The following is a 12872-nucleotide window of genomic DNA, read 5'->3' on the forward strand; positions in this document are numbered from 1 at the left end:
ATTCACATTCTAACAAGATGTCAAGGAGAAAAGGGTAGCCTTTCATTCAGGCGGAGACACAAACACCCACAGGGAGAGGAGCGGGGACAGGAGGGAGGGCGGGAGGCGGCGGAGCAGCTCCGGGGCAGCGGGGAGCGCGGCTGCCGCTGTGCGCCGTGCTGGGCATTGCCGGCGAGGGGAGGAGGGAGCGGGAGAGGTAGAGCCCACAGGCACGCCGGGTTTTGGCTACTTGCTCTTTCCCCGGAGCCTTCTGCATCCCTCCTGTCGCGGTTTAACCTCGGTCGGCAACCCAGTACCACCCAGCCGCTCGCTCGCTCCCCTCCCGCCCCCCCCACGGTGGGATGGGGAAGAGAATTGGAAGAGTAGAAGTGAGAAAAAACCCGTGGGTTGAGATAAAAACTGTTTAATAATTGAAATAAAATAATAACAACAATGATAATAATGTAATAATAATAATAATACACAAAGCAAGGGATGCACAGTGCAATTGCTCACCACCCGCCGACCGATGCCCAGCCAGTCCCTGAGCAGCGGCCCCCCCCGGCCAGCTTTCCCCCAGTTTATGTACTGAGCATGACGTCCCATGGTGTGGAATGTCCCTCTGGCCAGTTTGGGTCAGCTGTCCTGGCTGTGCCCCCTCCCAGCTTCTTGTGCACCCCCAGCCTGCTCAGTCGGCAGAGCATGGGAAGCTGAAAAGTCAAGACTAGTGTAAGCACTGCTCAGCAACAACTAAAACATCGGTGCGTTATCAACATTGTTCTCATCCTAAATCCAAAACGCAGCACTGTACCAGCTACTAGGAAGAAAATTAACTCTATCCCTGCCAAAACCAGGACACCTCCCTCCCCACCCCAACGCTCCTGCTTCGCTCCCCAAGCAGCTCATGCCCCTGAGGAGAGCAGAAACCCAGTAGGGGAATACCTGGGGTCTTTGCAAAGAAGCAGCCCTCGCGGAGAGGTGCAGAGGAGCTGGAAATTACCTTGGATTGGGCTGGGAAGGGTGGTCCGTGCAGGCGGGTGCAAACGCTGTGGGTAGCTGGGGCGGTGAGGCTGGGGTCGGGAAGCAGGAGCGGGCAGGCGGCAGCGGCGAGGACAGTGGCCTCGGGGCCTGGCGGTCAGCAGAGGGACGGTGCTCTGCGGCATGAGGTCCTGCCGTCATGCAGGACTCGGCTTTGGCTTGCTCCGTCGAGGGGCCTGGATCACGTTCAGGGGCTGGGATAGGCCTGGTGGAGGCTGCTTTCACGCCTGGGTCCTGGGGATGCGTGGCTGGACGTCGTGGTGGAGCATCAGTGAACGGAGCTGGGCTGCTCTGCAGCCTCGCATCCTGCGCTCCTGCTTTTGGGATGCTCTGCCCCCCCCTTCCCCGGCCGTGCAAGGAGAGGGTAAGGGAATCTCTGCTTTATTGAAAACTTGAGTGTTATTTACCCCAGAGACTTAGACTGGTCCCAGATGTGAATATGCATTGAGACAGCTTGGGGAAAAAAACCCCTCTGAAAATACACACAAAAATCATGTTTAAATGTGCCCAGCGGCCCATAACGTCTCCTCACAGATTGGGTGCTGCCTGTCAAATTTAAATATGCATTTTAGACTCTCTGCTTGATATCAAAAAACAAACAACCCCAAATATCCCAGTAAAACTCCACCAGCTAAATACAGATTTCTACATCTTTTTGTGTCTCGGAAATCAAACAAATGAAACAGGCCAGCGCCCTGTTCGGTCCTGGCGAGCTAGTGAGCAGTGCTGATTTGTTTGCCTGACCAAAGCACATTTGTTCCCATTTTGCGGATGGGAAAGCAAAGACGTCGATGCACTAAAGGTCTGGTCCGAGGTCATCCTTAGAGCTGCGCTCGGCAGTCAGGGTGCCAGCCTAATTGGCCAAAATAGATGCAAGGATTGCGGCTGAGCGTGTGCTGGATTTGGTTAATAGTCATTGCCAGGTAAAAAAAAAAAAAGCATAGGGGAGAAATGTGGTGGGAGGAAAAAAAGTAAGACTGTGCTGTTTTGAAATTTACCCAAATATAGCTTTTCAACTTGGGTTTTCAAAGCAGAGCAACATGTTTGTTCTGAGCCCATCAAACATTCCTGCTAATTAGAAATGATTTCTTTGTTCACTTCCTTCAGCTCCTCGAGGATAACAATATTTCTTTTCGCCTTGGGCGGATTCAGAGCTCGCTGTGTGGGTTTTGGAGGATGAGCCGCAGCCGGAGGATTCGGCTGAGCCCCGAAGCAGCGCGGTCCCCTCCGGGGACAGATGTCCCTGTCCTGGGCTGTCCGTGTAGGATGCAAGCACACGCCTCGCAGCCCTGGGAAATCCCAAATGCCTCCTTGCAGCCGGTTTCCCAAAGCGCTTGTGAAGCAAAGGATAAATTTGCTTGACGTCGGCTGTTTGGGTGTCAATTAAAGGGAAATTCAGGACAGAAATATCGCCATCCTCGTCTCAAGCTGAGTGAGACACTAGGCTCGTTGTTTTTTACTCAGTGCGATGATTTAGCTCTTTCAGAGGTCAAGGTTATTGCGAACAACGTAACTTTACTCTTATTAAAAGAGAAAAGTCCCTGGGCATGTTTCCTTCGGCATGCTCCTGAAGATGCGGGAGATGGGATGCCTTCAGCAGATAATGTGGGAATACGGTTGAGTTAAAAGCTTTTAAAAACTTGTGGTTTATTCATGCAGAATAGAAAATGAATAGAGATTAATGGCTAAAAGCCAGAGAAAGTTTGTCCCAGCGATGCGTGCTCGGCTCCCATCCTTCGCTGGGCGAGGGTACCCCCTCGAGAGCACGATGGATACGGCTTTGTGCACCGAAAGCGCCGTTCCTGCTCCTCCTGGTGCTGCTTTGTACGAAAATAATGCGAGATAAGAGGTGCGTGCACGGAGGGGGATGCAGTTGTTGTCTCTGTGATTTGTTCAAGCTGCAACAAGTGGGTGGGAGAAACCTGGGGAAGAAAGACAGCAGGGGAGGAAATTATTGGGGTTTTGTGGCTGGGTTTGGACGTGAGGTGCTTGGTGGCAGAGAGGAGCTGGAGGGCTCCGGCCCTGGCTCTGTAGCAGCTTGGGGGAATTAAAGTTTGCAGCCTGGTGTTTGTGGATGCATCACCCTTCCAGGAATCGTGCATGCCCGATGTGGAGCGTCTGTCTTCCAGAAACTCCCTGAGATGATGAGTTTAATGCAAAAAGGAGACTCGAGGGAGAAGAGTCCAGGGAACTGATGTGTCCTGGGGGACCAGGGCTGGTGAGAGGATGCCCAGGCAGATGAGCACAGAGACTAAGGCGAGGAGCAGGGTGAAACCCTGGGACGGGAGATGGAGGGGTGGAGGAGTTTGTGATCACTGGTGGCAAAAAGCCGTGGTGGGTTGATAGCTGGAAGTCCAAAGTATTGGCCTAAAAGTACACTTGGGCTGGCCTGGAACGCAAAAAGAGACCTTTAGCCCCCAGTTAGCGGGGAAAGAGATTGTTTTGAGCAACACTAAACATTTTAGTTTGTGTTTAAGCATTAAAAATTGCTTACAATTAATTTTTAACAAAGCCGCAATGAAGGAGAAACAAGAAACATTTTTTTTTTGTTTAGAACATGTAAAAAATAAGTGCTGTTTCTTTTGGAAACTTATCTTTGCAACCTTTTTTTTTTTTTTTTTTGGCAATGCAGCAAACTCAAGCCCTAGCTGGCAAATGCTTTGATCTAGGGGTGGCTGTAGGAGGGGACACACGGCAAGGGCAGCCGGCAGAGAGGCGGAAAGCCGGGTCCGATGCCCTGCGCTGGGGATGCTCGGGGCTTGGCAGGGGCGTGGGAATCTGCCAAGAGGGGTCTGGGGGAAAGCAGGGATGGGGGGGAAACTGTGGCAGCCTGGAAGGAGAGGATTGCGTTAGAGAGCCTGAGGAAGGACTCCTTGGTCTCGGTGGGAACGGGACGGTATCAGGTAGGGGATCTGCAGGAGCAGGTACCCTGGGCTCGGTGTCCTTTTGGGGCTCTGTGAGCCTGCTGAAGGGAAAAAAATACAGCTCTGGTTGGGATGCACGGAGAAGATTGCTTCTTGGTTTCAGAGATTTTGTGCGAAAAACACCCACTCATGCTAAAAAGCTTGGATTGCTCGCTGGTTTGCCTCTCTTGGCAGTAGGCAGAGCTGCCGGCGGCTTCCCGGGGAGGGGAACAGAGCCTGCGGAGGGGCAGGGGCGAGCCAAGGGGCTGAAGCCCGGGGCTGCCCCACCGGCCGGCTCCAGCCTGAGGGCAAAAAATTTCCGAGCCCCTTTGCAGGCGGCTGGTGCACAAGGAGTCGGTGGGACGGTGCCCGTCCCTGTGCCGGGCTGCTCCCTCCATCCCGGGTACCGCTGCCAGCCGGTGCTGGGAGGGATGCTCAGGGGGGTCGATGCCCGCATTTAACTCCCTGGTTGCAGAGTGAGACCCGCAGAATAGCGAGTGTGCGTGTGTCAGTCAGCGTCTCGAACCAATGGGTGCCTGGTAGGAGGTCTGCTTTCCCCGGTGCACGCACTGAGCCTGGTGCTCCTTCTGCTAGTGTTGTGTGTGTGCGTGCGTGTGTGTGCGTGTGCAAGGAAAAATCAGAGACACTGACTGCCTACTCCCGTGTCTGTCTGTCTGTCTCTCTCTCTCTCTCTCTCTAGCTCACTAACTCAGTCTCCCTCCCTCTGCAAACATTGGATTTAAACCTGCTCAGAATTCAACGCAGACGAAAGCAGCGGCGGCAGCAGCAAGCAGCAAGCAAATCAGCCGCTAGTCTACCGCAGCTCCAAGATGTACCATCCTGCCTGCTGGATCGTCTTCACGGCCACAACTGCCCTGCTCTTCATCCCAGGTAGTGCAAAAAGCTTTTTCTCCAGGGGATGGGATGGCATCGGCTCGCAGGGTGGGAAAGCCAAGCGGTGTGCGCGTGGGGGACGCGGACTTCATGCACATTGCGCACGAATGCACACATGCAGGCAGGCAGCGAGTTGCTCTGCAGCAGGGAATCGCCAAGTGCTTCCAGCGAGCGGGGTTCAAACAGCTGTGTCCGTCCCCCGCGGCAGGGCTGGCCCCCCGGGTGGGCACCGAGTCGCATGCACCCGAGCGGCGCTGGCACCTGCGGCGGGGGTGGCCGGGATTGCACGGCAGCCCCCCGGCTGGGCAGAGTCCGTCCCCTCGGGCAACCTCTGGCTGTAAATGATGGGGTCACGGAGCTTTTTCCCCTCCAAAGTTGGGCACCTCCTGTGCCCTCCCTCTCTCCTGAGCTGTCATGCTATTCCCTGTGCTCCCCCTCATCCCTGCTTCCCTGATTCCTGCCAGGCAAACTCGGTGCCTGCCCCTCGCTCCCTTTTGCAAAGTGAAAACGAACCCCCCGATCCGGGCACCCGGGGGGACCGTGTCGGGCTGCGGCGAAGGTGCCGCAACCTCCACGAGCCGAGCAGTTGGCTCCCGAAATGTGGGTTGGCCTCGTCCCCACGGCTTGCCAGGGGAGGATGAGGGAGAAGATGCTGGGTTTGGATCCAATGCTGGCTCTGTGCTGATGCTCGGCGGGTGGGTCGCGGCGGGGCAGCGAGCTCAGCCCTGCACTGCATCCGCGGGGAGGGAGCGATGGGGGCGGACAGCAGAGCTGCACACCGGGGGCGGGGGGGAAGGGGGGGAAGTCACCGGCATTTTTTTAGCGATGATGTGCACTTTTAGCAGCTGAAAAGATTACGATCCCTGTGCAAGCAGATGGGGACTGGGTGTTGAGATCCGGTCTTAGCCCAACATGTGTTTTTCATGACTGTCAGCGAGAATTATGTTGGACTCAGGAGGGCAGGGAAGTGGCACGGCTATAATTTCAGCAGCTTTCCATGGTTTAGTTACAGCGCTTTGCTGTGCAGGGCTGGCGTGTGTGGGAAGAGGATGAGGCTGGCGGGGGAGAGGTTAGCTGTGTCACAGCTGGAAAACAGCTCTTTCCACGGCTGTGACAAACACGAGGGGACTCGGGCTAAAACTTGCTTGCGGAGGCTCGTGCCGTGGGACCGTCCACAGCCCGGGGTCCCGTGGCAGAGCGGTGCCACGCTGCAGCCCGAGCGGTCAGCAGGTACAAGAGCCCCTGGAACGGGGCCGGGTACCACTGATGCTCCGTGGGATTGCAGGGGGATGTGATGTGCGTTAGCCCTGGGGGGCCAGTGCCGTCCCCTGGGGGGGTGCGTTGGCTGGTTGAGGAGCACCGATGGAGGACCTCTGATGGCGTTGCCTCCAGCTCTTCAGCAATGCCTTAAACCAAAATGGTGCACCTATGGTTTAGCACGTGAGCATGAGAAGGATGACGCGGCTGCATGAGCTGCCTGACTTTGCCGGATGCAAGGGGGGTTTTATTGAAAATATTATCTTGAGCAAGGTAAGGCAGGTCTGCCTGGTGTGGGGGCAGCTTGCCTCACCGAGGCTGTGCTGAGCAGAGCATTGGCTCTTTCACTGTCTTGCTAGACGCGGTTCCTCTGGGCCAAAATTGCAAAGAAATGGATGCAAGGCAGCCGTGCAGGTCAAATGGGAGGACGTGTGACACTTGATGGGCTGTCATCAAGCTGCAGGAGCTGGCAGAGACCTGGCACGGAGCATTTTGTGGTTTGCTGGTGCCCTGCTGCAGTTTCCTTGGGACGTGGCTGTTTGGGCCAAGACCTGGGCTAGCTCTGACATCTGTGTGTGCCAGGGAAGGAAAAGGCCCGTACATTTGAGTCCCCAGTAACTTGGGAGAGGTTTCTTGATCCGCGCTTACACGGTTGTAGCTTTCCCTTCTTATTTCTATTAAGCAGCAATATCTGCTTTGGCTCTGAACATCCCCTGAGCCAAACCAGCCCAGGACTTTGCCCGGCTGGGCTCAGCTGTTAATCCATCAAGCTGAAACCTGCTGCCTGGATTAGAGGAAGGGAAATATTCCAGTGCGCTTGGGCTGGCTGCTTGGTGCTTTGCCTTCCTACTGCCACACCAATTGCTTTCTGCCTCGAAGCACGGGATTTGAACATCTCCTCTCCTTTTTATTTTTGCATGGCTTGCAGCGGCTGGATGTTTTCCCTCCCTGCCCAACCTGGCCGCAGCACTGATTTCAGTCGTGGTTTCACTGCCGTGGGCTGTAACACAAGTCATGTTGGCAAAGTCTCCCTGGATGGCAGCCGGTGCAGAGGGAAGTCGAATGGTCCCTGCCGACCCTCGGAGCCCGCACCTTCCCAGAGTGGTTTTTTTGGGCTGTTTATTATTTGGAAGCATAATCCCACGTGTTCTGTGCAGGTGACGCTCCCCTGGGATATGCAGAGGCTGTTTGTGAAGTGCGAACTCTTTCCCTCTCCATTTTTATCTGAATCCTGCGGGAGTTTCGCACGGGGTGGTTAAAGTGAGAAGGGAACCTGCTTTTAGAAGGTGTAATTAGAGTGAAGGGAAACATCACAACTTGAAGGCTCCTGCAGAAAATAGCACTGCAAAGTTATTATTAGCTGTAATAGCTTATTTGCCAGTTTTTTCCTCTTTCTCTTGCTGCCACCTCTGTTCTCCCCCCCCCCCCCCTTTTACTTTTGTTAGGAAAGATGCGTTTTTCCCATCGGGGCGCATGTCATCTCGTTACCAATTTACTCTTGTGGAATCTAAAGACATGAAAGGTTAATGCAATAATGAAACCCTGACCCCTCTGGTCATAGATAGCGTCTTACTCTGCAGGTTTTTATTTCTTTGTAAGACAAGTTTCCATCCAGAATAATTTTGAAGGCTTAATGCTGTTGTCATCTGGTGCCTTGGGGGAGGCGGGTTCCTGGACATCAGTTGCTCTCTGAGGTGGGCTTCTGCTGATGGGAAGGATGCCGAGGATTTTTAATGAGCCCAGTGCTGCAGGATGGGGAGGTGGAGTGGGTAATTTAATTGTCAAGCTATTGGCAAATGCTCTGAACTGCTGGGCTTTTTGGGTGCTGTTGTTTTGAGATGTACCGGGGTGGGCTGTGATGCACTGGAGAATGAATTTGAGGCAGGGGGGAGTATATTTGGCTAATCTGCAGTTACAGTGTGACATCATGGCTCTACAGGTGGCAAAAATCAATGTGCATCAGCTTCTTCAGACATTTATATTGCTGCCTTTGCTGGCTTGGCGAAATGACTTGTCATGGCAGCGGCTCCTTTCGGAGGTCAGAAATCTGGCAGTGCAGGGTGAGACGGACGTTTTTCACTGCTCCTGGGCATCGGGGTCAAGATAAAGCTTGGAGAGCTTGGAGAGTCTCGCAGTGCTCTGCCATCACCACTTGCACCCGGGGCCTGCTTTCTGCGTCCCCCCCAGAGACTCTGGCTGTGCAACCCCTTACCTCCCCGCCTCATCCTCGCGTGGGCTTGGTGGTGGTTGTAAATCCCATCTAGAGTTAAGAAACAGACATTGCAGGAGTTAAAAACACCTTTCCATCCCTTCCTAGTACGGAGCCCCTGCCACGGGGGGTGGGGTGCTTCTCCCAATGCTACCACCGCCTGTGACTTGGCCATCACCTCTCTCCGGCGGGGGATGCCGGACTGGTGGAGGGCTGTTGATCCCTGCCAACTAAGCCCAAGAACAAGTACCTGGAGCACATTAGTTCCGCTTTAGTGTCATTTCAATATGAGCGAGAGGGACTTAAAGGGATTTTCTGTGCTCTCCCAAAGGCTGAGGATAGTAGCGGATAAGGCACTGCAGCCATCAGTCCTCCATCAGTTGGAGATGCTGGGGAAGAAAGAGGTCCCAGCAGGACGGGGAGCGTGCACCAGCGGGCATCAGCCTAAAAACACTGCCCGGTCTTCCACTGCCCGAGGCTTGGGCTGTAGTTTCCCTGTCGGAGGTCGGTTCCTCAGTCCCCTGGCTCCTGGGACAGGGAGAAAGCTGGTGTCGGCCTTTTGGAGGATGTTTTGTTTCTGCTGGGGAGGAGCAGTGCTTGCTTTCGTTTTCAAACGACGTGGGGAGGGAGCATGACGGGAGAGCGGGCACACGCAGCTTTTGCTCTGTGCAAATTCCTGCGACACAAATTTCCAGAACAATTTGCTCCGGGGGCTGCAGGTTTCGGGGCCGGTGGCTCCGGCGGCTGCCTTCCAGGATGCCCCAAAGTGGCGAACCTTGCTTTGCGTTTTCCGGCAGCTTCTCTTTGACAGCGTCTCCTTTGTGTATTCACTAGTTGCAGACGGCCGGGTGGAGGAGCTTTTGCTGGTGCGAATCCCTGTGAAAAACTGAAAAAGGAGAAATGTTTCAAAGGCACCGATGGGAACTGGGTGCCTTAACCGGTGCCTTTGAAAATCTTCCCCAAAGGCTTGAATATTTGGTTATGGCGAATTTCAAGCTGCATAAACAGCTGTGTTCGTATTTTACACTTGAATATGCAATCTGAAGTTTGCGTTCTCTTTGGTTAGAAACCGAAGTTGCTGGGCAAGGAGCGGGGAAGGAGACTGCCGGGGTGCTGCAATGAACCCTGGCACGTTCACGGGGGGAGCACAGGGTACCTGGGTGGGTCCTGTTGCTGCAGTCAGGCAGGGATAGAGGAAAACTTGTGGCTTTTTTTCTGTAACATCCTCCATGACCCTGTGGTCAGCCTGGGCTTTGCAGCCCTATCCTTTTCCCATCCCCAGTTAGGCAAAGCCGGACACTGGTCCCTGTCCCTTCTTACCTTCTGGCCTGAGCATCCCCTGAGATGCTCTCGGCTGCTGGCGTGTGCAGGATGGGGAATGATCTCATCTGTCACACTTCTCCTCTTTGTTTAAACTTAAAAATAATAACAGCTCTGCTGCAAATCTCCTTGCCTCCCAGTCATCTCTCCCTTTCCCTAATGAAGGCATGGTACTTATAATTATCAATGCGGCAACAGCACATACAGAGGTGGCTTTGACACTTGCCGCTCAGTGGGTGGGTTTTTCCAGGGAACTCCTCTTCGTTTCGTGCTTAGAGGAAAGAAACACTTTCCTGCCTGCTGCTCAAAAGCTCTGGGACTGCATTATCACCCTCGAAGGGGTGACCAAGCAAGGTGGCTTGCTAGGTCTAGAGAGGTAGGACTGGCAGGGGATGCATCGCCCTTGTGAACTGATGGTAGCGTGAGCCCAGGTGTTGTGGGGTCCGGCTGAGCGGGATCTTGGAGCTGGTGGGCTCTCCCTCTAGTGCCAGCTTAGGCTCAGAGAGCGTGGGGTGGCAGAGGGCAGTGGTTTGAGTTGCGTGGAGGTGGTGGACTTCTTGGCAGGGCCAGGGAAGAGTGTTTTGCAGAGGAGGTGTCTCTTCAAGCTCATCTGCAGCAGGGAGTGATTGCACGGTCGCAGAAAGCAGAGACTGTGGTTTCAGGGGCTTTCTGGAAAGGGGACTTGGTGCTTCTCATGGTTCTCATGTCCTGGGTCTGTGTCCGTGGGCTGAATTTCCCCGATGGACACATCAGCCTTGGGCACCAAGGCTCAGCTAGCTGCAGAGACCCATCGGTGCCTCAGTGTCGAGAGCAGCCTCCTTGGGAGGAGCCATTTTGGGGAAGTTGGACCTGTTTGCCTGTGCGGCAGAGTCATGTGCGCGCTGAACACGTGTGAGATGAGGCAAGGAAGGGGGAAAAAGAAGAGTTATTTTTAGATTTACTTTTCTGTGAATTCAGCGCTAGTGAAAAGTGCTGGATTGACAGCTCTGGAGACTGAAGCGGGCTGCAAACCGTGGGGAAGGGGTAGCCCGGCAAACCTCCCTGCGAGCTCCATGCTTCAGGATGGGATGCTGGGGCCGGACCTCATCGGCTCAGGCTGTCTGGACAGCAAAATCACAGGGGGTGTCCGTTGCGTTGGCCAGGGCTGGTGCACCGGTGGGGTTTTATGTAGAGGATACAAGCTTCCTGGGGAACAAGCTGGGTTTACCTGTGCTTGATGTGGCTTTGTCCTTCGTGGTTCACCCCATGGTGAGCTCCTCACGGCTTCTCAGCCACGTGAGGACCAGCTGAACCTGCAGCAGGAGGGCTTGGGCTTTCTTTTGGTACGGCAGGAACATTACCCTTTCCACTAACCAAATTGCCCAGGCAAATTTCTTCCCCATGTTCCTTGCAGGGCATGGAAGAAGAGGTCTTCACGTGGGGCCTCGGGCCCTCAGAGCAGCTCCGAACTGGTGAGACTTGGGGGGGAGCCAGGCTGCCTGCACCCCACGACGTGCTCTCCGAGCAGCGTTCCTCTGCTGTCCACCTGCCAGCCCATCTCCTCCTCTTGCCCAACTGTTTACTTCTAGCTTTTGTTTCCTGGACTTGTTGCTATGCATGCGGCGTGTGGAAGGAGCTCCAGTGAATATAGGCCACACTTTGATTGTTCAGCAAGCTGGAAAATGATGATTATAATTTTTGACAGAAGGGAAGGGAGGGGGAAGGAGATCTCTGGGCTTTCAAATCTGCTCTGTCATAAGCAGGATCTTGCAAGGGCCTTCTGATGACTTCTCCCGCCCCAAAGGAAATGGCGTTTGCATAGCAAGAGGGGTTAGAGGAAAAATTCCTCTCTTTACAAGGACAAACCAGCGCTTCTTTCACCAAGCCTTCCACCTTGTGCGGCGGTCCTGTCACAGCGCATAAGCGAAATGCGGTTGGTGTTGTCCAGTAATCGAATGGGAAGCATCCGAGAGAAACCTGGATGCCGCTAAAAAAACCCCATCCCTGTCAGAGCAGAGCACACGGGTGTGCCGAGTCCTTCGTGGTGCAGCTGCTGGCAGAGGTCCTGGCGGAGTGCTGCTTGCAAGCGCCAGCCCCAGGGGACACAGGCATTAAGGTCCTTAAAGCCAGCCTGTGCAGAGCATCCTGAAACTGCCTGGAAACGAAGCCTGAAAGACCCCATAGACTTATCCCAAACAGGCAGCTACATTTGGGGCCACATCACAGCTGGACCTGTCTCGGCACGTTCCTGGGTGGCAGCAGAGCCCATGGAGACCTTAGCTGCTCCCGCCGTGCCCCTTCCCGGCGCGGCGGTCCAGACGATCGCTGGTGGCATCAGCTGCACGGTCCCCACCGGATCTGCCCGTTTATTTATTTTGTTTAATGGCGTTGGCTAATTTCCACTTTAAATTTTTTTTTTTTTTGTTTATTTTAATGCGATCACTTCTAATGAGGCTAATGACATTTAGTCTCCATGGCGGCGCATTTTAATTTGGTCACCGAAATGTCAGCGTGAGGCAGCCACCTCCTATCTGCCCGTGACAAAAGGCACGGCAGACAAAGGGGCTCTGTCCCCGGCCGTCCCTCGCCCTCCTTATCTCCTGCCTCCCAGGGATGGGCCAGGACGTTTGGCAAAGCCACCCTCCCGCCGTCCCCTCCTCTACTGGCACCAGGGGAGCGGGCTCAGCCGCCAAACGCTGCGAGGATGAAAGGCTGCCGGAAACGCAACCTTTTGAGGCGAGCCAGCACGACATAATTAATCAGATGTCAAAACCTCTAAGCAAAGTTAGCTTTGATCGGCAGGGAAATCTGTCAAATAGGTCGTTCTGCTGCCCATGGCGCTTTTCTCTCTCTCTCCGCCCATCCGTCTACCTTGCCACCTCTCCTTTCCATGGCTGGGGTGGCAACCTCCTGTAGCCAGGTGGGACCTTCCAGCTTGCAAAGCGGGGACCAGCATCTCCTTGCCCTCACCGGAGCTGGCGGCAGGGCTGATGCCGTGGGACAAAGAGACGCGGGCGCTCGTGAGCCCCTTTGCTGAAATGCCATGGGCATCACGAGGTTGGAAATGGGACAGCGGGGAGGGGGCTGGGGTAGGAGGTTCATGAGCCGAAAGAGGACGTAGGCATTTGCAGAGGTCGAGGTGGTCAGATGGTGCAGTGTGAAATTGGAGAGGCTCTGGTGCAAAGTCGGTGTGTCAGGAGCAGCCTAAAACCCAAGGGAGGCGGCGAAGGGGTTGCAGGTGGCTGCACTGGAGAGATGGCAGCTTCTCTGCATTGTGTTGTACTTGAGTCCTC

At 54.7% G+C, this 12872-nt stretch overlaps 1 protein-coding gene across 4 annotated transcripts in view; it reads left to right on the forward strand.

The window, feature by feature from the left end:
* The window catches only part of OPCML (opioid binding protein/cell adhesion molecule like), a 365810-nt gene that overhangs the window by 50671 nt on the left and 302267 nt on the right, over nt 1-12872 (forward strand). For 2 of the 4 annotated variants that reach the window (XM_076358675.1, XM_076358673.1), the window contains exon 2: nt 4621-4811. In XM_076358675.1, coding sequence (XP_076214790.1) covers nt 4751-4811 — 61 coding nt within the window. In that variant the 5' untranslated portion in view covers nt 4621-4750. Of the gene's footprint in view, nt 1-4159; nt 4324-4447; nt 4467-4620; nt 4812-12872 lie in introns of those variants that run through there. The other 2 variants (XM_076358672.1, XM_076358674.1) reach the window with 2 other exon arrangements.

The sequence above is a fragment of the Aptenodytes patagonicus genome, chromosome 23 (assembly GCF_965638725.1).
Source record: "Aptenodytes patagonicus chromosome 23, bAptPat1.pri.cur, whole genome shotgun sequence".
Taxonomy (NCBI): Eukaryota; Metazoa; Chordata; class Aves; order Sphenisciformes; family Spheniscidae; genus Aptenodytes; species Aptenodytes patagonicus.